This window comes from Cystoisospora suis (assembly GCF_002600585.1).
Source record: "Cystoisospora suis strain Wien I chromosome Unknown contig_421, whole genome shotgun sequence".
NCBI classification, from domain to species: domain Eukaryota; phylum Apicomplexa; class Conoidasida; order Eucoccidiorida; family Sarcocystidae; genus Cystoisospora; species Cystoisospora suis.
Window position 1 is genome coordinate 102041 of NW_027153222.1, and position 24836 is coordinate 126876.

At 55.0% G+C, this 24836-nt stretch overlaps 2 protein-coding genes across 2 annotated transcripts; both read right to left on the reverse strand.

Annotated features, from left to right (window-relative positions):
- Positions 1 to 18: 18 nt before the first annotated feature.
- Positions 19 to 17432, reverse strand: CSUI_001051 (small conductance mechanosensitive ion channel family protein). Its single transcript, XM_068061257.1, has 17 exons — positions 16018 to 17432; positions 15056 to 15496; positions 14244 to 14347; positions 13510 to 13655; positions 12533 to 12797; positions 11887 to 12150; positions 10620 to 10756; positions 9807 to 10106; positions 8582 to 9289; positions 8107 to 8249; positions 6298 to 7762; positions 5414 to 5499; positions 4901 to 5054; positions 3925 to 4082; positions 3532 to 3759; positions 2501 to 2777; positions 19 to 1721 (listed from the first exon to the last, which is right to left on the reverse strand). Exons 1-17 carry the CDS (start codon positions 16168 to 16170, stop codon positions 733 to 735), a joined length of 6018 nt encoding a protein of 2005 aa, XP_067926776.1. The 5' UTR covers positions 16171 to 17432; the 3' UTR covers positions 19 to 732.
- A 681-nt stretch (positions 17433 to 18113) lies between these two features.
- CSUI_001052 (small conductance mechanosensitive ion channel family) lies at positions 18114 to 24346 on the reverse strand. Its single transcript, XM_068061258.1, has one exon. The coding sequence runs from the start codon at positions 22971 to 22973 to the stop codon at positions 18957 to 18959; it is 4017 nt and encodes a 1338-aa protein (XP_067926777.1). The 5' UTR covers positions 22974 to 24346; the 3' UTR covers positions 18114 to 18956.
- Between the last annotated feature and the right edge of the window lie 490 nt (positions 24347 to 24836).

The following is a 24836-nucleotide window of genomic DNA, read 5'->3' on the forward strand; positions in this document are numbered from 1 at the left end:
CATCAGGTGCACGACCATATCTCAGTCAATAGAAGGAAGTTGAGTAGGTACAGACTCTCAAGGGAATGTGTACCTCTGAGAAGAACCGCACACTATAGAACACCGCAGTCTCGACAGCTCAAGAACGGCCGACAACCACGGTTGTCACTGGGCCCGTTGCAACAAAGAGTTCACTTCACAGGCGAGTCATGTTCACGCCCAGAAGAGCGAACAGCGGCTTTGCTGGAGTTCGGTCTTCTAGCACCAAAGCCGCACAGAAGAAGCGCAAAGCCACGAGGAATAACGACGTGATGGATCTCCGCTCCCTGCGGTTACACACAACAGCTCCGTCCTTGGCAACAAAGGTGCTTGCTCCTCACCGCACCGCAACAACATGAAACAATGCGGGGCGACCACTTGAACCGTACTGGACGCCTTTCATCGACTCCATCGCGAGTCAAAAAATGGGATGTTGTTTGCTATCTCAGTTTTGCCCTCTGGGTCGGAGTTCCCCTCAAAAGTGATCCTCCACTTTCAACCTCACAAACATTGAAAGCTTCCACATGTCGTGCTTTCTGACAATCGATCCGAGGAAACACCTTCACACTTTTGAAGGAGTATCACGGCTACTTGCGCCACTTTCTCTGCCGTCTACTGCCAGCTGCTTTGCCCTTCTCGGCAGCCCATGTGGCCTGCTCCCCTCCGGTAACCCCAAGAAGACCGTATGCGGCCGCGCCTCCTCGCTCTTCCTTCCTAGTCACTCTCCGTCATACTGGAGCAATCTCCGTCCGATGCAGGTGTTTGTACGCTGTCGCTCCTCCCGGAGCGACGACGAACCGCACAATACATCCCCTGGCCTACGAGCACCTCCCGGATATCGCTCCCGGAGATCAGTCCCGACGTCTTCCGTTGCGGTGGGCTGAAACTAGCACGGACACTCTCACGCGCTCTTGGGCACATGTGACGGAGCTGGACGACCGAGTCATGAGCGAGAGGCTCCGCGCGCAGTCGGCCACTTCCGCGTCTCTGCCGCTGTAGCCGGCGGGCCACGGAAGCAGTGTAAGACGACGACAGCGCCGTTCCAACGTCTGCGCGACTCGCCGTGGTATTTGCATCGAGCTCCGCCATTCCTTCTTTTTCAAGAAGACTTTTAAATCGCACAAGTTGCCGGCGACGGCGCCCAGATGCCTTGGAAGAACTTACACAGCTGACAGCAGCAGCTGTCTTATTCACGAAGTTCAGAGCGTCGTTGACCATTGCTCCCGCCTTCTGCCACAGATCCGTGGTCGGTGGTAGCCCACCGCCATAATTTCTGACGTCCGGCTCCGCAGCAGATAAGAAGACCTGATCTCCGGACTTCTCTGGGCGAGTTAACGAAGGACCATAGGAAATGGCGGCCGTCGCTTGTAGCAAAGAAGTTCCACCCTGCGAACACTCGTCCCTAGAAACAGCTTGAAAGGACGCTGAGGGGCGGCGCGAAGAAAAGTCAGCCAAAGGGACCTGGTGGCAGAAGGCGTGAGAACAGTTACCCCTGCGGTCAGTTGACTGTAAACCTTCCTTCAAGGCCGCAGAATCACCGAAGACTGAATCTGCATAGTAAGTTTCATGTTGCTCCCCCGTTCTGTCGCGAACAGGACACGGCGTGGCAGAGCTGAAAACATCCCCTATCCATCCGAGACACGGGTGAGAGCCAGGAGGCTCCACCGAGTGCGACGGTGCCATCTGAAACTGCTGTGTCGCAGCTGCACGGCAAAAGCATCAACAAAGCACTCACCAGTGGCACGCCAGAGAACACGTGTCCTAGCTAGTACTTCAGAAGAGAAAACCGCCACAGCCAACCGGGCGGCGTCGGTCAGATCCTGGCAGCAAGAAAAACTGACGAGTCAGCTGTCATGTGCAGGAGCGCACTGGAAATCTACCTGTATCATGAGCCCAAACGGCCTGTGTAATTTCCATAGAACGCGTCGCCGGCAGTCGAGTTTGAGCAAGCTGAACGGCGGTTTCTGCTGGTTACGCGTGGCGCCTCCAACTACGCAGGACCCCTAAAAGATTTCTAACCGCTGTGCTAACCAAGAGCTTACGTACCGCTACTTGGTTGTAAGTAAAACACAAGGAGACACGAGTTTAGAACGCTCGCCAAGCAAGAAAAAAGAATGCTGGTAGACCGCGATGCCGGTAACGCTCTGGTGTGTCCCTTCCTCCCCTCGAAAACTGTACCCCCACCTCAAAACATAAAGCCGACACTTCAATCCCAGACGAAGCACTGAACAGCCTGGTAATGAAAGCGACAGGACCTCAGCACTAACCGGCTGCAGCGACACCGCGTCTACCATCACAAAATGCCCTCTCTACGGATTCGGCAACGATGCTTGCGTTTCTTCGTGTTGAGGCTGTTTGCCGCAACCCGCCTTGACGAACCAAACTTGCAGATACCCTGTGCCCAACTGACACCACGGCGCGAGGACTCAAGACACCCGGGTAGACCTCCGTACAGGGCCAGCCCAGCATTCACCACACTCACCAGCAGCGCTAACGACGCGCCGCTCCGCCGCGCCCGAGAACGGCGCCGGCGAGGAAATCGCAGACCTCTCTTTGGCTCCGCCCGAACTGGAAGGGACGTACGCGACCGAACTCGAGCCGGTCGGTGGCCCAAAGAGGTGCACGGGCTGAACCGGCAGCTGAAAAGAGATGTTTAACCGGATGAGCTGCTTTATCAAGTAAAAATACACGTCCGTCCGAGTACGAAGAACCTTCAGGAAGTTGCCCCACCCCTCGACGCACGTCATCCAGAAAGCGATCTGCAGAAGGACAGTCGCGCCATTCCAAAGCTCACACCGGATCCGTTCCGAAAGTATGCAAGACCGCACCAGAGCGCAATCCGAAAAACAAACACATAACAACATGCACACGGAGCACTACCCGCGGTACGTGGAAACGCAAACCACAGGCGCACCACACTGACTCTAAGCTTAGAGAAAACATTTTCACAACGGCACCGCCTCGCCTGCTTACACCGCGTACACGTGCCATCCACAGGCACACGTAAATTCACTCTGGGCACGTCTCAGGAAAAGGGCTAGATGTAGGCCGAAGCACGCCCGAATCAAGTCCTGCCGACACGGCCTGACTGAACACGCCGTTCGACCCCCAGCTGCGTGGCCCAGATGAGATCGCTCCAAAACATGCCGGCCAAAACCTCACGATTTCATGCCCGCTACCGTTTACATCTGTGTTCTGAATCCCCACAACTCCCTATGAACGGGCTCCAATTGTCGACCATCTCTGTACCAGCAAATCTGCGACGCAGACAAAAACATACCTAGACCTCCTCACTCACCGACCGCACCTGAAACAAGCACAAGTGTGTTGCGGGCAGCCGTGGCACATGTGCCAGTCCCGTGCCTCCTCCAAAGCCCTTACTCCGCGACCCGCGGTCTCGGCCGATCACAAAGTCGGAGGAAGCGAAACACAGGCGCCACTGGCGCAACACCACGGAGACAAAAGCTATGCATGGTCAAGAAGCTGGAAGCAATCAGTGAGGCACGGACTTACATCAACATGTCTTCCCGGCTGAACGTTGACAACAAACATGCGAAAGGTGTCCTTGACAAACTCGAGGGCGCGGCTGTCGATATATTTCTGAAGGGAAGCTTGGAGCTGACGGATAGAACTCTCGGGGGTTCGAATGTCTACTTGCAAAGGAATCTCCAAACAAGAATTCTTCGACCTGGATTCATTCGTGATCACGCGATTGAACAGAACTGCATTGCTGTAGAACACCTGGAAATCACGACGGACGAGACAAAACAGGTTTGTGACTGTATTGCGGGCTCGCAGGTATTCAGTGAGAAAATGTGCAGCGCCACAAGAGGTTTTGCTAACCAGGACTCTGCTCGGGAAGAAGGCATACACGTGTTAGACCGCGTCCTTAGACGAGCCACTCACCGGGCGTCCGTGAACCGTTTCGAACTCGGTCGTGTAAGTCCTAATCTTTCGGACATAAAGAATTTCCGTGCCATCGACACGTATCCTGTCACCGACATTGAATGGATTGGACACGGCGATAAATATCACTGCTGTGATGAAGTTCTGGTAGAAGTAACCTGCGCGACAAGCAAAGGTGCCACGGCAGAGCAGCTGCTCACGAGAGTGCTTCTGCGGGCTTGCAGTTGCACACGCACACAATTTGCATTTCGATGTACCCAATCATATCGACTTCGGATTCAGGCATGCACACTCAGGAATCGCCCAGCACAACCTCTGGTGCCTTCTCGACCGTGTAAAAGCGCAAGCTCCCTCGCTTTATAGCACGCGGTATAGGCAAGGCGCATTCATACTGACATAGTCGGAACCCTCCTTCGTGCTACAAAAACAAAGTAGCAAACGGTGTAGAGAAACGAGTACAATCTGTAGACTGTTCACGGTCCTACACATGTAGAGACTTCACCCTTGACGCGATGAATTCCACGGTACTACTTGCATCTCTCCCTGGTTCGCATCCGGACACTCTCGCACTGTACTCCCCCGAAAGCGAATCAAATTCGGCAGGTGGCGGCAGAATGGATCACTGCACTGCACTGATGCAGCTGTTCTCCCCAGCTACGCAACGGAAGGTAGCCACACCGCACGGAAGGCCCGCCAAAACAATAGCGCTCCACGGAAGATAGTATCACGTACATACGAATTCATTAGATCATCCTCTCATCCCGCTGTATGACCCTACAAAACTAAAGTAGCTTACAGTGGGTGGCAAAGAAGCGGTCTGCCTTCCTAACTCCGAAAAAGCGGCATCAGAGGAAACAGCTGGTGCCCCGTCAGCGGCTGGTCTGATGACTTCTTTTGCACGCTACAGTAAACCGCCACCCAGGAACACCCTTTACCAACTGCCAGGCTGCTAGCAATGGCACGCCGCTTGGCTTACTGAGGGCAACGATGATAGCGGACAACGAGGCAGCTCCAGAAACGATAACTGTGTTGATGTTGACTCCGAGAACAAGCAGGAAGACGATGAAGGAAATAACCCACAGAAGAACCGAGATCATACGCCGGACTGTTGACGCTATACTGGCTTGGCTCTGAACAGAGATAACCCAATCGGCACACCAGCAACCATGATCCCTTACGTATAAGGCTGCAGAACCACGAACATAAGCACGCCCCACGGCCTCAGCAGCGTGTCGGTAGACAACAAAGCTTAATGCAAACTGGTGAGGGATCCTCAATTGGCTGATTCTGGTGAGTCTCTCATGGGCTTCGCAGCATCGCGCCTCAGGACACATAGCAACACGAAGCCCACCTCCGGGGTAGGAAAATAACCGAGAAAGACACACAAACTAATCTGCGCGCAGCACCTGAACACTCTGATTGAAGTGCCGGTCCCGAAAGCAAAACCATTACAGGAACGACAGCATTCTGCAACTCATGGAGTGATTACCTTCAAAGCTTTCAAAAGCTTCTTTCTCATGGAGTAGACGACCAGGACCGCTCGTTTAAACATTGCCATGTTGAACTTCCCGTGACCTGCAGAGCAAACGGTATCCGCAAAAGCAGTCTGATCTCTCTCAGGCACGCCACAGCAGAAAAGGCTTCTAGAAGATGGAGTCCTTTCGTGTAGCCAAGAGGCTCGAACTGATATGTAGTCACTCCTGTCGGATCACACCGGGTTCAGCACGGCCTGCGAATCTGGAAGGCGAATAACCCGTTGGAGAAAGAGACCAGATAATTACTTGCGCTAGTTTCGTGCAAGAGCTTCTTGACTGTCGCAGAACGGATATTAATAACTCGACGCCACAGTCTGACTTTCGCAGACACCACCGAGTCTTCCAACAAGTTTAGATGGTTGTACCCTCTCACGCTTCCTGAGCATTGCGGCTCACGCAGACTCCGTGACAGTCGTATTACCACGGCCCAGCGCGACACATACGAGGAGGCGTAAGCGGTTGCTACATGGAACAAGCAGCAGAAATTAGTGGTGTTGCTCGAATGCCTGACACCAAGTTCCTCGACACTGAACCTCCGGCGACGATGCGACTTTGCAACAAAGAAGCTGGACGAGACGCCAAGTTCGGTCTGTATCTCTCCTCGGCGCTGTAGCTCTTCTACCGCTTCCCTAACCATACTCGCGCGTGAGCGAGGCCGGGAAAGACATCCATACTGAGTCACTGCTCCTATGGCGTTTTACAAGGACAGTGCCCAGTCGGTTTTCCACGGCGAACACGTTCCGCGCCACTGAACTAGCAAAACATCCGTCAGTGTGGGCAAACCAAGCTGCACAAGCGACTGTTTCCAACCGCAGGAGCTCTGCGTCCCATGACATACCTGCTAGATCAACCTGTTTCATGAATTCCTCCACCTCATCTGGTTTGAGAAACATTTCAATGTAGTCTCTCGTGATAGCAGCGTCCTCTTCTTTCTCGCCCTCCTTCTTATCTACCGCACTGACGTCGACAGCATTCGACCTCTGCCGGCCCTTGTGGAAGTCCTCATCTACCAGGACATTCGGAGAAAGGAAATTACCGCTGCCTATGTGAGACGGACTCGAAGCTCGAGCCGCAGTTACACCTGCCCCAGAAGTCTGCGCGTCGGCGGCAGGCGCCATACCGTCAGCCGGGGAGACTTCAGTCCCGTCCTGATTCGGCGTCTGCTCTGTCACGGTGGCTGCACCATCTGAAGATGAGGTACGCGAAACCACACCTCCGTCCCGCTGACTTCCTTGCAGCTCGGCGCCGTGCGTAGGATCTAACTGGTACGCAGAAGAACGAATGTGAGTATGGAATTTGTGCTCTTGGCTCAGGCCTTGCCGAGAATGAGAGGGGAGAGCACAATCAGCGACGGAGTTGCTTTCCCCACAGGTGCCATTCAGCAGGGGATGACAGGAGACTGAGCCACCTGGTAACCCGCCAGGGTGCCGACCACGAACCAAAGAAGGACTGGCAGCTAAAGTTGACTTCCCTGAATGAGAGCCACCGGGTGCCGAAGGGCTCCACTCAAGGGCATCCGGCGCCACGGGGAAATCCACTGTCCGGCTCCGCTTCTGTCGGCTGTCTATTTTGGCAAGCTGAACGGCCGGAGCTCCCTGATGGTCATGGTGACAGCATGACTCATATGTGTCGGCACACTGAGACTGTGAAAAACTCCCCCTCTGTCTGAGCTGCTCATGGAACAACGACGGCGCCGTCAGAAGCGCCATCGCTTTGCCGTCTTCGTCCGACTCTTTGCTCTCGTCGCTGTCTTCAGACTGAGAGAAGGGCCGACCATCTCCCCCCCTCACCCGGGAACGTTTCCACAACGGCCGCCGCGCCCGACCGGCGTCTTGGGTGAGTTCAAAATCCGAGCTGTCTAGAAGAAAACTCGGAAAGGGTACCGCCGTCTCGCCGTCCTCCGGACCGCCCTGGCAAAACTGTTCACGAGGCAAAGCCGTCTCCGGGGGCACTCCGCAAACGCGACTGCGAGAGCGTCGCGGAGCGCAAGAATGAGTTGACTCCGACTGCGCGGCAACACTGGGCGGCCGTTCCGCGGGGTCGAAAACTCTTTGGATCGTCGCATGGGAAAACTGGTTGCTGGTAGTCGCCCTCGCTGCCCGCCTGAGGCTGTCGTCGAAGGCCCTCTGGTGGGTGGGAGCAGGGGAAAAACTGGCAGGGTTCGCAGCCGGAGCCGCAGAGGGTATTCCTTCACCGAAATTAAGGGCTGGTCCGACGTCGAGTCGGGTGCGGCGACTGGTCGCCGACGCACCCCGACGAGCACGGGGCGCCTGCGCAACAGCCTGGGGAGGCGGAGCAACGTTCTGTAGGTCAATGAACACACCGAGTTGCTCAGAAACGCGCTAGCATCGTAGGCCTGACAACGCAGCGCGGCAATGTAGCAAAGGGGTGGACACAGCTCTACGCCAAAAATCACTTGCACAGACAAGACACGCTGGACAAAACGACGACGTTGTCTACGAATTTTCGCTGACATGTGTGGACAAAAGCACGCTCTTTGAAAAGAGCAGAGACGATTGCCACCTCGCGGGTTGGAGACCGCCACGCGCAGCTCATGGGCGTGATGCCTCAGCGACGTAGCCGGTATAGTCCATAGAGGCTGTTGGCAGGCAACGGCATGTGCCCAGGGAGATTGTTACTCACGTACCTCGCCTTCAAGATGTGCGGCCACGTCAGACTGCGCTGGACGAATGGCGATAGAGAAAGGGGTGTGCGTTCCATAGTGTTTCGTACGGAGATGCTCCGGGAGCCGAGCTGTCTGGGGGTCGACCACGTTGAACTCGAAGTCACCTATAACAGAAGGCCAACCATTGCACACCACATCGCAACCGACTCGGACGCTCTGAAACAGACACATCGCGACCGCAGGAAAGGTAACTGAGACGACAGAACAGTGTAGCACCGAGAGAAGAAAGGACCCTGAATCCGGATTCACGTCGCTGTGTACACAGCTAGTGGGCAACTCAGACGTCTTTGCCGCTCACCCGACGCTGGGCAAAAACGCCAGAAACATCAGTGTAGCAACCATGTAAAGCACGAGGCCTCTACATTTCCGCTCATCACGGGCTCAGCCTCTGGTCCCAGAGTCGGACAGAGACAAGAGTACCACCGCCACACCGTACCTTCAAGCGGGTCGAACTTCTCAGAGTCGTCTTCAGCCGGGGAGTTCTCGTCCCCGCTTGCTTGCCCCCGGAGGTCACGCTCAGCTATGTGCTCGCTCCGCGCAGCGCTTCTTTGTCTCTCGCCTTCCTCCGGCAGGGGTGGTCCAGCCGGATGAACACCATTTCCAGTAGCCTGCTGAGGTAAGCCCGCGGCGCCGGCACTTCCGAAATTGTCAGTGCCAAGCCCGGTTTGCGGAGAAGATACAGCGTTCCCGGTCCCTGCCTTCGCGACTTGAGGAGAGCCAGACGCATCATTTTGCGATGCATTGCCTCCGCCGGCACTATCACCGCTGCTGCCTCCGAAAGTAGCATCTGCGCTAGCCGACACCGACCGAGGCGAACCAGGAGAGCCCACCGGAGCGGCAGATGCCGCGGACGCTGATGACTGCGCAACACCTCCCGATACGCCGGTACTTGGCGACTGTCCAGCAGATGACGACGAAATGGTGGTAACACCGGCAGCCGTGCGGCCGTTAGTTGTCGCTGTTCCGACATTGTCACTAGTGGTCTGCGCGGTCGCAGGAGGGGGTAGTCGCGTATTGACGTCCACAAGACGCAGCGAGTTGCCGTGCGTCGGCTGCGAACTGTACTCTGGGAATGGGTTCAACGGGTCTACCTCTGGAAGTGGAGGAAGATCGTTCCATGCGTAGTCACCGCCCTCCTCAACGCCTGCAGTCACGGAGACGAAAAACACATCATGAACCGCTGACGATCACAGGCGCACTCGTGCACGATTTCCCCCGCTACGGCTGCCATGACATCTGGACAGCTTCTAACACCCTCTCCCCCCATCACCGTCCTCCTGCCGGCTACAAAATACTAGCCTGCCGTCGGCAGGAAATCTGGCCGGCTCACGGAAGCCCGCCTGGTACCGGCAGTAGGTCTGCATAACGACAGGCTGGAAGAACGAGCTGGTACATTCGCTCCTCTGAGAGCCCGTCAGTACCCGCGACGGTATTATCGACGCATCCTTCTTCCAGCGCGGCAAAGACACTCAAAAACGACCACCCGGAAAAAACTGTCTGCAAAAGGGAAAAAAACCTAGCCTGTCCAAAAGCCAGCGCGGACACCAGTCCCAAGTGAGCATCCAGATCGGCTGCCCGGAGCCACAAAGAGTCCCATCCCGGCGAGAGTCAGCGACGGTGATCCCGCCGCTCGCATCAAGGAATCATTCCGTCATCCGTACCGGGGCCACTTTTGCTCGCAGCAGTATCAGAGGGCGTCAGCCCTATCATCGCGGCAATGGCTCGCTGTTTTTCTGCACTTTGGGCGCGAGCCAGCTGCACATCGATTTGGTCCGACACCATCTCGTTGAAGAGAATCTCCGCGACAGATTTCGCCACGGGTTTGTGCGTCAGCTCGATCCGCTGAGAGCGCACGAACAGCGCCGGGGGGTAATCGTAAACGTAGTGAATCAATAGCCAGTTTCGAATTTTAGACGTCTGAGACTTCTCGATGTAGGCCGGCCGAAGCTGTCTCGGTAAGCCTGGACCGAAAAGAGAGACAGCACAGCGTCACGCGTGTCGCTGCACCACTCAGATCCGTCAATCTCCCTCGCGCAAGAGGCGCCCGCGGCAACGCAGCCGTTCGAACATCTCTGTTCGTCTCCGAGGCCCAGCTCTACCACACCACTTTCACTCGCTCAAGGCGCTCGAGTCCATCTGAGACGCATGCACTTCCCTTCATACATGGGATAGTCTGAAACACCACCCCAAAGGCGCACGGGAGTGTACGCGGTGCAGCGAATCTGTGCGACCGTAAGAGCCCGGCTGGAAAGACTTCCTGGGAAAGCCTCTCGTGAGCGCTTCGCTGTATCCGGCCTTCGTCAGCCCCCGAGTCTGCGTAACCGCTCTGCAAAGGTCTCCATCTTATGCGTGTCAAGCGACCGCTATGACTGCCTACAATATCTAGAGAAGCTTCCGCGAAAGAAAGCTGTGGAGTCCCCAGACACGAGCGCAGACAGATGCAAGAGCCCGCAGACTCACGGCAAACCACTTACTGTCTGCCCCGAACTCGTTCTGTAGGCACTGACGTGACACCCCATGTCGGATTCGTAGCGGTTCGGTATACCCCTGGGTGGCTGTGCGCAAGAGAGTCTGCGCCTCTCTGATTTGTGCTGGTGGATGCGACTGAAGCCTGGAAGAATAAAGATAGTAAACGCCAAACAAATTGCAGTGCCAGGGCAACAGGCGCAAAAAAACACGTGGGACAAATCAATCTCCCCTCTCAAGCTATGCACGCCTTCACGATGCACTCTCAAAGCAGAGGGAACAGACTCGCTGTCTGGACTGGTGGGAGACTACACAGTGACACGCTCTAACGGAGAAGAGTATCAACGGCTCACCACGTGTACATGAAAGGAAAATGGCGAAGAAAGTCAGAATGCATCCCCAACTCTAAAGTGGAGCGAAAGCGAATGGGTGGCACGCCCTCAACTCCTTTTAACAAAACACGGAAAAAACAGCGTTCGGTCGTCGCCGAATCGTCCCACTCTGCAGAATACATGCCGTGCAGACACATTGTCTTCAGGGGAGAGCTGACCTTTCTGGCGATGAACCTGTTTATCACTGGAAATCTCTACTCTCATGTGAAGTTCTCTCCGGTTTCCATGCGGACAACTGCAAATCGGCTGCCCGACATGAGAGGGAGCAGTGTGGGAACCGTCACGAACTCCCGTGTGAGTGGCGAGGAGAATCTCCGCCCGACCCGGCCTTGGTTCCCGGAACTCGGAAATGCAACTGAATCTTCCACATTTCGCTACCGCATATAAAGCAACGTTCTAGGATGCTTAGATATCACGAGGTCGCCTCTAGATTCAAAGTGTAGCACATCTGGCTTACCTTTCTGAGGCCACCCGTTTGCTGTGCTTCCGCGTAAACATGCCCTCCCGGAACCACCAAGATACCGCGCATGAAATACAAACACAAGGAGCGTGACACATCACACCGCTTGTCTATGCGATACTTCGGAAACCCACCGCGTGAGCGTGTACGTCATGCGGTGATGACGAACACCGCGTGCGCGCAGCCACCACCTATCCACCGTTGCGAGCAATGGAACGGGGAGAGCAGGAAAGTGATCTCCAGAGTAACGCCCCACTTGCACACTGATTTCCAAAACAGCACCTCCGGCCCTTTCCGAAGCTCGGCAATGGCTACTCGGATGATATCATCATGCATTGTGTGGTCAGACCATCGGGAAAGGAGAATGCCCCACCAACACGGATCCCAACACAAAAGCGTTTGAAGGTCCCAGACCTGACGTACCGCTTCGTCACGGTCCGGTTTTTGCTGGACTGCCTCCACTTTCCACCTTGTCCACGAGGCTGAGACTCCGTATGCGTCGCAACCGTCTTCCCAGGAGCGGCCGTTTTACCCCCGCGCGGATCTTGATGACCCGGCCCGGTCTCGCCGTGGAAGCCGGCAGCCTCAAAAGCCCTTCGCTCCATGCTGACACTACCATCCATACGACTGTCCAAGTCGCTAGCATCGTAGTCAGAGGCAGAGCCTATTTGTGCGGCAAACGCGCACCTGACAAGTGACAAAAGTGCAGCGTCGATATCACCTTAGTAGAAGAATAAGAGGCAACCAGATAAATGTTTTCCCAAGCGGCGCTGACGAACGCTGATCGCACCAACGACGGGAACATACGAATCTCAGGCATACTAAGCCTGATTTCACTCCCGCAGGCTGTCTTCAGGTGTCCTTTCTCGTGTGACCCGTTCCAAAACGCGGAAGTTCCCCGGCGGCCTACTGCATCGGCACCGCGTAAGACGCATTATAAAGGCAGGTGTCGGAGATCGTTCCCCAGACCAAGGTACAAAACCCCTAGCCGGGGGTCGTTTCCAACACACTGATCCCGCTGAAGATAGGGACATCCGGACAACATACGATCGGGTCCTGTCAAACTTACCACTTGATATTGAATTTGCGCAAGCGCGAGTAGCGGCTGAGATAAGCGACAACCTGGTTGTTCATGTTCATGAGGAAGCCAAGTTCGAAAACAAATATCATGAGAGAAAGGAGCAGACGGCGACAGCTGAGGATCATCATGACGATGTTGCTCACATAAACCGTATCTAGAGAGTCGGCCGTAAAGTACAAGCTCTTGCCGAAAAATCGGAAGTACATCAACGGCTCAACCGCTGCATTCTTCTTTGCTACCAGCACCCAATTCGCTGCAGACACGAATCCGGGACGCGTCAGGGCAAGCCAAGCACTTTCGCTTTTCATAATCGCACCAGTAGGCTAGAGGGGAGGGAAATGACAGAACTGAATCACGAAGAAAACCGAGAACGAGAGAGAAAACACAAGAGGAACGCGCCGGCCCACCGAATCCGAAATCTGCTTTGCCTGTTCAGCGCGGTCTAAAAGAAAAACTCATCCTCCTATCCAGCAAGCCTAGGAGCGCCAGTCATTCCGTCCCAAGAATGCCCGTTGCCTAAAGACTGAAACACGACCGAGAACGTGTCTCGATGCCATGCCCGAAGGAATGTCGCCAGACGGGACGGTATCTGCCAGTCCAGCCTTCTCAGGGAGCAGAGAATCCGTAACTCTAGGAATACTCTACAGCGTTGAACGTAACATAAAGCAGAACAAAAGCAACTGGCACGCGGTGAACGCAACTCTCGGGAACTGGAACCTGCATCTCTCGCGCACTGCAGAACGGGCACTGACAATTCCCTCTGGCATTCCAGTGGCTCCCCGAGTGGCCGGTCCGCCGCACGAGCCAGTCTCTGATGGTGGCAGGCATAGCCTTATCAACCCACGCAGCTCCGGACATGGACACATCAAAGCACTTTAGAAGGAAGAGAGGACTTCGGCGCGCTCGTGAACCTGTCTGCTTGTTCACAAGTTCTGCTCGCCGAACACGCAGCGATCCCGACTAACTTCTTCCAGAGTTATTGAGCCATAGCGTGTAGCAGAAAATGCTCCAGAGAACCGTGAAGATGTCGGGATCGATGGTCGCAGTAAACGCCGTAGCCGCCTGCATTTCGTAGCAGACGAAGTTGATCAATCCGAAGATAAGCACCAACCTGATGCGCAGCAACCAACCCAATGATCCACACTACTCTGAACAGCAGAACAGAGCACCCAACGACAGCTTTCGGCAGCTTTACACTCCGTGAAAACCAGAGAGCTAGAGAAGCAAATTCCAAGGCGCCGATTCAGCTGAAAGAGTTCGTCGCATAGTAGAAGCTTGACTAGTTATATTTCACAAGACACTGGAAGAAGCCTCAAAGAGGTGATGCGCACTGCAGGGGGAGCATCTTTTGTCCCCATCTGAAGAAGCCGAGGTGATGGTGCAGTGAAACGAGAAAAGTTCAGTATTTAATGTGACACCCTAGTCAAAGATCCGCTACTTAGCTGCCGTCTGAGCCAGGCTGTGTCCAATAGTGCACAGACAGATGCCAGCAGAAGCGCGCTGGTCGAAATAGGTTGGAAACTGTGCCATACAGAGACAACAAAGGTCCAGGGGCATGAAAGCTGAACTGTCACGGAGCCACGTGGTCAGACCGGAGTTAGACAGGTAGACATCGGCGCTTCGCAGTGGCCTCTGGCTTTCCCTTCGCGTGCGTGGTCGCTCTCGATGACTGTCCCTGTCTCCCCAAATTGTAGCCGACCTCAGGAGCATGAACCCGAGCCAGAAGCTCATGTTCATACACACCACGTAGAAGTAAGCCAAACCTCCCTGGGTGAGCACCGACTGCATCGAAATATCACGAAGCTGACAAAGAAACCCACACCCACAGAGACACCGACACACCCCCGCTGCACCCTTGGAGTTAGACCGAAAGTCTTATTTCAATCTAGTGTCCGTTCTACCGCACGCCAACGCCCTACGATTCACCGAAGACACGTACAAAGTACATCGGGAGCCATCCACACGTCACGCCAAGTACTTATACTTCAAAACGCTCAACACACTGGACTTGAAGAAGGCGGCCCCGCATGCTCCTACCATACTAGCCTTCCGGTATCCGTTCACAAGAAAAACCCAAATGAGCCGAGGCAAGCTCCGAGTGCCAGCCAACGGCTGCGAAGGGAGGTAAAAAAAAACTGACACCAGGCGGCACACATCCATCCTCCGCCACTTCCCCAGCTGTGCGACCAGGTGTGACAGCGCTTTAAGACTTTTCTGAACTTTGCCTCCATATCCACAGGCAAAACTACAGTCGCTACTCTTTGGACCGCGTGACCCGCTGGAGTGTCAGCTCCAGGACTGGCGGCAAGCGAAACTGCCTTGCCCATTCGCGCTCCTCCTCGCCTGCAGTAGGGAGTGACTCTCAGACAAGGCGTGAGGAGACACGCTTCACTTTCTGCACTTCAGTGTAGACAGCTACGTCAGAACAGACTATCCGCGGCTGCGTCGCCTAGAACAATTGTCGAGGCCTGTAGTTCCAGGTGTAAACGGACACCGTGTGAATATCCTCACCACTTCAGGTGGCTTCGTTGTCGCCTCCGGAGTATCGCCCGGCTGCCAACCCGGCGAAGCAACTCCAAGCATATATTCCTTCTGCACCGGGCTTGTACCGTCTCCTAGTCCGATTAAGACGAGCATCGCACAGAAGCAGAGAGCACCGCAGAACCAGTAGAACGGATGAAGGACCGGAAATACAGTCCTGAACCACTTCAAGCATGAGCGAATGTACTTGGGCGTATCGTCAATCTCAGCGTCCGAATCTGGCTCTTCCTTCTCCTCCTCGGGCTGAGGGCCCCCCCCTGCAGCGCCTCCGAGGTGGCTAGGCGCCTCGCCAGTTGCTCGAAACGAAACAAAACGGTGACTGTAGATGGGTCGCATCACCGAAACGGTGCTCAAACCGCGATGATGCTGTGGGAAGTAATGGCACTGGCTCTCCCGATCGGCGCCTTGGAGCTGAAGAAGGAAAAGAAAAAAGTTGCAACGCAGAAGTGATGTCAAAGGCACAGAAAGGTGCAGTCGAGACGCTTGGGACAAAAACAAGTGGAAGTGGGACGCCTATTCGGGAAGGCACAAAGAGAGTCCGGGAACGCTAACGCCTGCGATGAAACTGCCTGGAGAAAGACTCCCGGCTTCCAACCATCTAACGCAACTTCTCAACACCATCGCGTAAACTGCAGAGGTCGGGCGAGGCGAACACTCAGCTCGTTTCGCAAAGTGAACCGAAAGAGGGGCTGGCACTCGACGGTGATAGCTGAGCGGATCTGAGCACTCCTCAACATTTGCAGACGGGCAGGAATCTCGGCCATAAGTACAAACACAAACCTAAGGCACGGAGAGCTGCGGATACATTCAGGCTGCATCGTCCCCCGGCAAGAGAGTTCTAGGCCAATACGCTGGAGCAAGATCATGGGTATCATGTATGTTCAGGTACGCATACAGTACAAGACCACCGTGACCGAAAGAAAATTGTTTACATGAGTGGGGCGCAAGGAGACCCTCCTGCCGCCATCCGGAGGATGGTGGACTGCCGGAAAATCATCTCGACTAGACAGGCGGTACCTCTCGCCGGACACATTGTGTCCCCCTGCCCACCCAGGATTATGACCCGGGCTGCTGCCATGATCCATGAGGTTCCCGCCTACAGGATAGAAAGAAAGTAGCTGAAAAAAGAGGCCGGAGAAGGAAAGAACACTGAGTCAGGACACAGATATGACAGGAGGGCGCAGTGGTAACGGCCAGTCGAGATGCGCTTATCGACCAATCGTAACAAATGCGGGTATCCGAGGATGCGACTCGTGGAGGATACCGGAAGGTGAGAAGAGACGGCGGTGCCCAAGATATCCAGGACAACCCCCCGACCGAGAAACGCACCACGCTTCACGGCATCACGCGCGCGAGCACGCCAAAGAGGAAAGAACCCTCGGAGAGCCGGACCGTGAAGAGAAAGATTCGAAGAGGAAGACTGGAAAAGCACAACCGAACGGCGCCAAAAAGGAAGACAGCAGCCGCATTCACGGGTACCAATCACGAGGATGAAAGAGACGAGAAGAGAGCTCCTCTTTGCCACAATTTGGTATCTTCTATCTAGCTTAGCTGTACATTGGCGCCGAGCCCACTAGTTCCCTTCTGCGTGAGTCGTTTCTGTCGATGACCCTTCTAGCGAGTGGCGACAAACGAAGAAGTCTCGCCAAAACGTCCCAACAACTGCATCCTGTCGGACCACGCCTCATCGTCTTGTAAGATGGGTCCCGCCCTGCCGGCCAGCCTCCTGAGTAGGAGATGCGTGAACTTCTATGCTTCACGCCTGTCTTCACCCAAGAGTCGCCTGTCTCCCGGTAAAAGCCCAATGAATCATCAGCACACAGCCAGTGATTGCTGGGCCCCGACGCAGCGAGGTGCCGGACAAGCAATCGGTAACGGCGCCTTCCTTCTTTAGCAGCCCCCGGGCTCAAGACACAAGACTAGGCACATCCAAACCTTTCATGAGCAATGCTCTCCGCGGACAGGGATAAGGTAAACGACAGAAGGAAGTGGCCTACTACGAAGACGCAAGGCACCGCGTCGTTGGAGTCGCGAACGCTGCTTCCTGTCAAATGAACCAAGACGCGGAGAGGAACAGCGAGATCGAAAGCATCGGGCGAAAGGCAAACGTATATCGATATCGCCGAACAGCAGGGGAGTGGAGACAACCTTGTCAAGCAGTGGAGAAACAGGTGTGAATAGCTAGTTTCCTGGCAAATTACCCAGCCCCGAAGACCACATGCGGCCGGGCGAGAGCATCGAAGCTGCTTGACAAGTTCGCATCCCGAGGTTGCACTCGAGGCAGGGGAGATAGGTGAATAAACAGAATTTTGGGCCCACAAACGTGTCTCGTCAAACACAAGCGCGAAACGAAGCCGTCTAGGCAGGGCCCCGCCACCTCCCACAATTACGTACAACCATGGGGGGTCCACCAGAATGTGCGTGTACAGCGCGCTGCTGGAGATGAATTCGCTGGGTCTCTCTGCTAGCCGTCCTCCCACTTCTCAGTCCAGACGGCCTTGTATGAAACTACTACTCTTGTTGATTTTCTCCTCATTCGATTTGCCAGCTGCCCTGCCTCCGCTGGGTGTCAAATCATACCGAGGGCGGCAGTTCTTCCTTGGTTTAGAATTTAAAGGATTGGAGACGTCTCCTCGACAGGCGTTGCACCAGGACAGCGCAGCAGTGCCGTGAAACGCGTACAAGGACGGGACGTCTGGTCGTCTTTTGCGTGCGTCACACTGCAACAGTTCTAGAAAACCACACGACGAAGGTGCAGGACATTCTCCGGAACTCCGAAATGGACGCGGAGGATCGCGCTCCTCAATGTCAGCCCTTTGAGAAGGTGTCCTGTCTGCGAATTCCTCCGGTCAGTGCAGTCACGATATTCTACGTATTCATGTTAGTATCTGAGTGCGGAAAGCCCGTGTTTTCGGTTTCGGAGACACCACTTGCCTGCAAGCGTTTGTCCCAGTAGAATTCCGGAAGCGTATCACAGCCACTAGGCCTCAAGAAGGGCTTTACCTCGCAGGCCCTGCACACTGTCTTACTACCATTACTCATTCCCAGGCACCAGAGTCGCTACACGAAACGGGTGCTTCACACGACGGTCCGTACAGCCGAAGCAAGGGGAATGTTCGGAGCCACTTACGTTAGAAGCTAAGCAATAGTCGGTCCCTCTTTAACGCGTCTGTGCACGTCTCCGAATCACGCGTGCGACTACCGGTCAATTAGACCGGCTGTACGCAGGCCCAAACCGACGCAGTCCCACGCTACGGGCTCTAGAGAACGGAATCGCTCTGCAGCTGAGCCATGCCGAATGTCCGCAGGCCCCAACCGGGGGACTCGCCGGTGTTGTTTTGTAAACAGGCGTGTACTCAGAATCATCTGACGCAGCCTCGTCCGTTTGCATACGCTGGGCGACTGACTGGAGCGACTGTGCAACAGCAATCAATCCAGGGCAACGCATGCTTCGGTGGAGTTGGAGTTGCCGCTAGGACACAAAAACGTCCACTTCTTTGGTTACTGCAGGTCAGCAAGAAGGAAAAACACGTTTCCATGGATCACCTTTGTCCTTGCCGCTCCTCCAAACAGTTCCTCCTGAACCATGTCCTTAGTACCATGTACCTGCATCATCGAGAAAAAGATCTTGAGAAGGACGGCCATGGCATTCGTCCTCAGCAGTGGCCATTTCGCAGCAAAGCGAAGTAGCCCCGAAGCGAACATACGTGGCGCACACAAAGAAAAAAACATTCTCGCCGGAAAGGGCAGCGTTTCTTCGAGCTTTGTACACTTGGTTTTGGCTGGCGCGGCAGTCCGTACTACAACCATAACCAAGTCTCCGAGAATTCCAATCTTGACCCCGGCACTGGACGAACCACAGACTTGAACTCTACTTAAGCTGGGTGCCATACAACTCTGTTCCAGGCTGCCACCTGTTATGCTCCTTTGCGAGTCGTGTGATGGCCCTCAGCCATGTCCTCTTCCCTCTTTCCTTCACTTCGCTGACTTTCTGAGGCTCTTTCCCAATCCTGGGTGTCAAATACCCGAGAACAAGCTGCAGAATCCAACCCGTAACAAATCTCACTGGAGTGAAAATGGGCAGACGCTCCAAAAGCGGATGCGCGCGCATCAACGGCTCGTCTTCCGTCTTCACCCACCTCAACGGAACTGCCCACAGTGAGGTCACAATGCACACAGGAAAGAGCATTGCCAAAACTCCGTAGTCCACAAAACTGGGGCACAGCCACTGTACAGCCCATAGCGGGGCTCCGAAGCCCGCGAAGTATACCCAATGCTCCTCAAAGTGCACCATCCTTTGACGCATTGCTACCGACAGTCCAGAAAAACTGTCGGCTGCTGCTTCATGTGGAAATGGCCTCTCTGGAAAAGAACCTACCCAACCACTATGGCTGCTAGAAGACCTGTTGCCGCAGTGAACGCGAAGTGAAGCGGAAGATGGTGAGGACGCACTACCACCGGCGCATTTGCCGTTAACCACTTCAACGTGCCCGCCGGTTCCGTGACACGGCGTCCACTCTGGAGCAGGCGCGGCCGCTCTTGAACGATAACTCACTAAGTCACGAGAGTCTTGCGGAGTCCCTGAAGCACTCGCGGAATGACGGATAGCTATCTGACGGTTGATAATCGGATTCGGATGCGGAGACGAAGGCTCTCTCGTATCTTCTACGCCCGTCGGGGCTCTCAAAGATCGGCTTCCGTCATTTTCCTTGCGGAAACATGCCACGGTTCCACACCGTGTCGAGGCAGAATAGCCTTCTTTCCAAGAGACGGCACCCCCCCCCATCAGCAGCGCAAGGCGCTCCCGTCGAAGTTCAGCAGCTAGACTCGCCCCGTTCTGGCGTCGCACTGGTGTCCGGTCAGCTTGCCGTCCATCACAGGAGACACTAGAATGCACTCCACTTTTCTCGCCCAGTTCGCTTTCAGCTATCGCCCAATCCGGGCCGCTCCTTGATCCCCTCCGTGTCTGATGGTTGCAGCTGTTCACATTCCGGTTTCGACACTTTCCACAGTCTCCTGTGACACTACAGTCAAGCCGCACTGTCGGTGTCGGCGGCTCGGCAGACACTGCCGCTTGTAGCTTCGCCGTGGCGTCCGCGGGAACGGCGACAGTACACCATGGTGACGATGGCGAGCGCGAGCAAGCACACTTGGACAAGCTCCCTCTACCGCTGGCCACCTTTCCTTGACTGTTTGATTCATTAGCTGAAGTCACTGACAAGGCATGGGAAGATGGCAAAGGCCCAATTTCATCTGCGAGACCCTTCCTGGTTGATGGCTTTTCCACTGCAGAAGTGCCGCTGTACCCGGGGATCGACGAAGACACCCGGCCGTTCCTTTCTGCACCCCGAAGTGGAGACGTGTATGACACGCCATCCCGATACTGGGGGCATACCGTTCCGCCGCCACAGCGTGAATCATGGACGCTCACCTGAGGGAACTGTGGAATTTGAGTGTGCCAGTCAAAGCAGTAAAAGGCAAAAAGCCAAGACAGATTCAACATGGACAAGAATGGCCCAAGAAGGGGTATAGCCGGAAGAAGAAGGCAGGCAGTAACCCACCACACGTAATGAAGAAGAAGGCAGAGGACTGACTCGAAAGGAGAAACAGAACTGGGAAGCGAGACAGTTCCTGTTCTCGGAAAGGCTACCCTCCCCTCCTCGGCATCGACAGTCTCACTCCGAACCTGCGACACCCACCATGCAAAGCGACCACAAGAAGCAGTCCTAGCCTCCACTCTACCGTCGCTGAGTGTATGCGGTCCGCTGTAGTTACTTGCGAAACTCTGAGAACCAACAACAGAAACTACCGCCTCCCTGTTTCTGTGTTCAGACGAAGAGATGCGTGGAGCCGCGATGTGTCCCGGGGTCCCAGACCAAAACTTGGAGCAGTTGTAGCTTGGGACATCAGCTGCATTCCGGCCGTCCTGTAAGAGAATAAGAGACGCGGAGATCCTGGATCGACAGTCTGGCGTCAAGGCTCCCTCGAATTCCCTGCTTCTTCCTGATGAGTCGCTTCCAGTGAGAGAACTTGGATTCGAACCATGCCCAGGCACACCGGATCCGACTTCGGCCGGTGTTGCTTGCTTGTGTGTGTTCGATGCGCAGGTACGCTCATAGCCATCTCTTCCGTCAGGGGTGAAGGACTGCCACCGAACATGAGTACAAGGGCTCGACGCACACCGAGTAGGAGAAGAACAAGAGAAAGAAAGCGAAGCAGGCCCACACGGCTCTGCTTCCAAGAATGTGCCCCCCGAAGCCTCAGAGCTTTCCAAACAGGGATATGCGCAAGAGACAGGTCTCTGGAGAAGACCTCTTTCAGTTGGCGCCCGGTGATCATCAGAACCAAGCCAGCTCCGGTAAAGCCGATTTCCTCTCTCGCGCAAGAACCCGTGTGTCCCCGAGGTCTCTTGCCTGTCCTTCGGTTCAAGCAAGTAAGCAGAAGAATGACTACAAACTCTGCAAGCATCTATTGTGTCTCTCACATTACTTGGCGTGCTGCGATGTGCCACAGAGCTGGAGACGTTTGAGCAACTGATTATGCCGGCGATGGGCAGCTGGTCCTGCACTAACATACCTGCCGCCGTGTCGGCGATGTCACGATACCAAAGTGAGTTGAAAAGACTATTGCAGCAATACAGTGGATACAATACCATGTATCGGAATGCCCCCCAACATCCCCATTCAACGAGAGGCACAAGCCATTCGGCCACTCTATCACCCGCTTTGTGTGTAACCTCCTGAGCTCCACCTCTCGCGAAAGAAAAACAAGAAAACGCGGAAAAGAAAGCAAAAAAAGCTTTTGAAAGAACCCCCGGTGAGGAGCCGGCGACCGCCTCTGCACAGAAAGTCCCGTTGAAGAGATCCTGGTGCACGTCAGAAGTGGCCGGGCTCCGCGAGAGTCTGGTAACTCTCCCCTGTCCTTCAGCAGCCGGGTCCGCGAACCCGACATACAGGGAAGCGAAAGATGCTACCAAACAGATGCCCAGAGCCGTCATTCCAACAACAAGAGGCATAACCACGTGACTGAAAAACTGGATCGACCCAAGGAAAAGCCCTCCATTTAGCAGAATGCAGGACAGAGACTTCTGGCAGATCTCCGGGCTTCTCAAGAAGAAGAAAACGAATCGATGCACAGACAGGCAGTCAAGCATCCCACGGAAAAAGACAGCTATGCACGCGCGCGCAACCCGAAGAAAGAACCAGGTGCGCGCTGCTGCTCGAGAAAAACATGAAGCAGTTGAGGATCCAACCGTCTGGGGCCTTGACGAAGATGACGCAGCCAATAGAAGACTTTGAGGAAATTTCCGAGCAGAGGACAGGTTGGTCTGAGATGAAAAGGAACACCGCCGAAAAAAAGTCGACGACTTTGGAAAATTCCTGGGAGGACAGCCCTCGGCGTTGCTGGGCTGGCTTTCGGGGAGTCCCATCAAGCAATGACACTTGAGTAATGATTTCGGAACGAGGGGAGAGAAGGTTGGACACGCCGATGTAAAAAGAGGCGAGACCGACTTCTGCTTGTGTTCGCGTTTCTCTCTTCCTTTGAGGAGCCACGACAGCAAAACCCACGGTGAAACTGAGGAAAAGGCGCTCGAATACGAAAGACGCTGGTTCTGAGTTGGACTGCTTGTAATTTCCCATCCGGAGGAAACCGGTCGTTTGCCGACAAAACTGGTATCTCGCTCGCAGCAAGGCGACGCACATGAACCCTGTGACGCGAGGCGAGTTACATAGGCTGAGGCACACTCTGAGAGCAGCACTGTACCGCAAGGCTCATGCGCCGAGACAACTGGATCGGAGCACCTCGGAGCACGATAACGCAGGGAAGATGAAGGAAGACGAGAGCCACGAACGAAATCTGGACGTCTACAGAGCAGGTCAGAATCCATTTGACGAGTCTCGGAACAGGAGTGAAACAGTAGCTCGGTTTGTGCCTTCGAACGGAGAAAAGGCCACGATTCCGAAGTAACTAGTACGGTACGCTTTCCGTGTGAAATTGATGAACAAAATCGGAATCGTCCTCGCTAGCCACCGTGACTGAGAGGAAATTTCGGAGAAAAGGGATCAACACAGACCTCGTACAGGTAACCCCCGACTTCCACATCAACTCGTCCTCTGTCCAACAACATCCAACTGAACCAGTGAACCAGTAATGAGTGCTGCTTCACAGCTCGTGGCCTTGGATTCCCTGAGAAAATCTTTCAGCGAGAGACGTTCGCTCCACATACATCTTCCATCCACACGAGTACCTGCTAGATGGGACCCCAACATGCGGAGCCGCAGCGGAAAGATGTCCTCCATCCACTTCTATTCCATTGCGGCGCAGGACGGAAACGCAATGGCGAAGATTGTATGAGAATGTCCCGCAGAGAAAAGCTCCCTCCTCGCCACTTCCGGTCCGACGCTGTACGCGGGAAACAACGCCGGATAACGTAGTCCGGCCTTAATGCCGACAAAACTGTAGTAACACCGCCACGGACACAACGGAGGGAGGATCAAGGATTTCGCAACCCGCGGCCACGAGAGCAGATCGACAGCATTCCGCTCCTGCGCACAAACCGCAGACAAGCATTCAGAGATGTCGCCCCCTCCAACCAAACCCGGGGACCGCACCGGCTAGCACTTCGGGAGCGTAGTCTCCGTGAGAGAGAAAGGAGCTCCGGCGACTGCAGAGATCTCTTCGGAAGGGGCCGGCTTGGCAGTCCCGCACTTGGACTGGTGGCCTCCACACGCTAGTCGCGTCGCATCAGTCACATGCGTCTGCCCTCCTACCCTGGAAAGTGACCACCTACGCAACGCAGACAGAGTTGGTTAAGAAGAACGCGGCTCTACGGTAACGTCGTTCTCACAGATTCCTCGGCCGAGGCTGACAACCCCAAGGGAGACAGAATTCTTTGGTTGCCTTGCCCACCCGCCCTGCTGGCTAGAATCGGCTCGAGAACGAAGTGGCCGATACAAACACACTTCCTTCGAACGCGAGCACCTGCAGACAATCTTTCTAGCCTTGCCGACCCTTCTTCGACTGCAAAAAGTGAAAAGCGAAACACCAGAAAAACGCGACGGGCCGGCCTCTAGTAAACTGAGTCCGTGGCATGCAGTTTGACAAGCCAAGGAGCAGTCGGTGGGACAGTAGCGGGGGTAAAAAGCAGAAAAACGATAAGCGCCTCCAAAGGAATATCAAACAAAGATGACACCGAGGGCAGCAAGGGATTTTGAGACTTCAAGAGAGTACTAGCGGAGTGATTACAATCCGAACTTGAGATGACAATCGTGGTGCAGGCGTGCTACCGCATCAGTCGTAGCAGTCCGGGCGGCGTGCCCGGCTCAGGGAACGCGAGGTTGAGTACAGTAGGCGTCTGGCCAGTCGCTGCGTACAGGCTACCGCTGTGGTACTTCCGTATATAATGTTGCTGGGCGTGCCAGGTGCCTGTTGGGGGGTTTTTCCGTAGAGCCGAGGGGGTTTTAGGTGTGAATCAGAATCTCTGCTGATTAGGCCTCCAAGACAGAGGTGGCTTGGCGATGGCCGCCACCTGTGCCGTAGTATCACTGCACGGTAGCCAGCCTCCAGTACTTCCCGCACTCTTTATTCCGTTGAAATTCGTAATTGTTCACCTCGGATTGAGGCCCGAGTCCAGGACACAAACGCTTCAGCGCCCGAGGCAATTTCACCGTGAAAGCTGCTTCGGGTGTCTCAAGCAATCGCTACGGCTCGCTATGTTTGAAACTTTGTATGTAACGCCCGCGCTTTGACT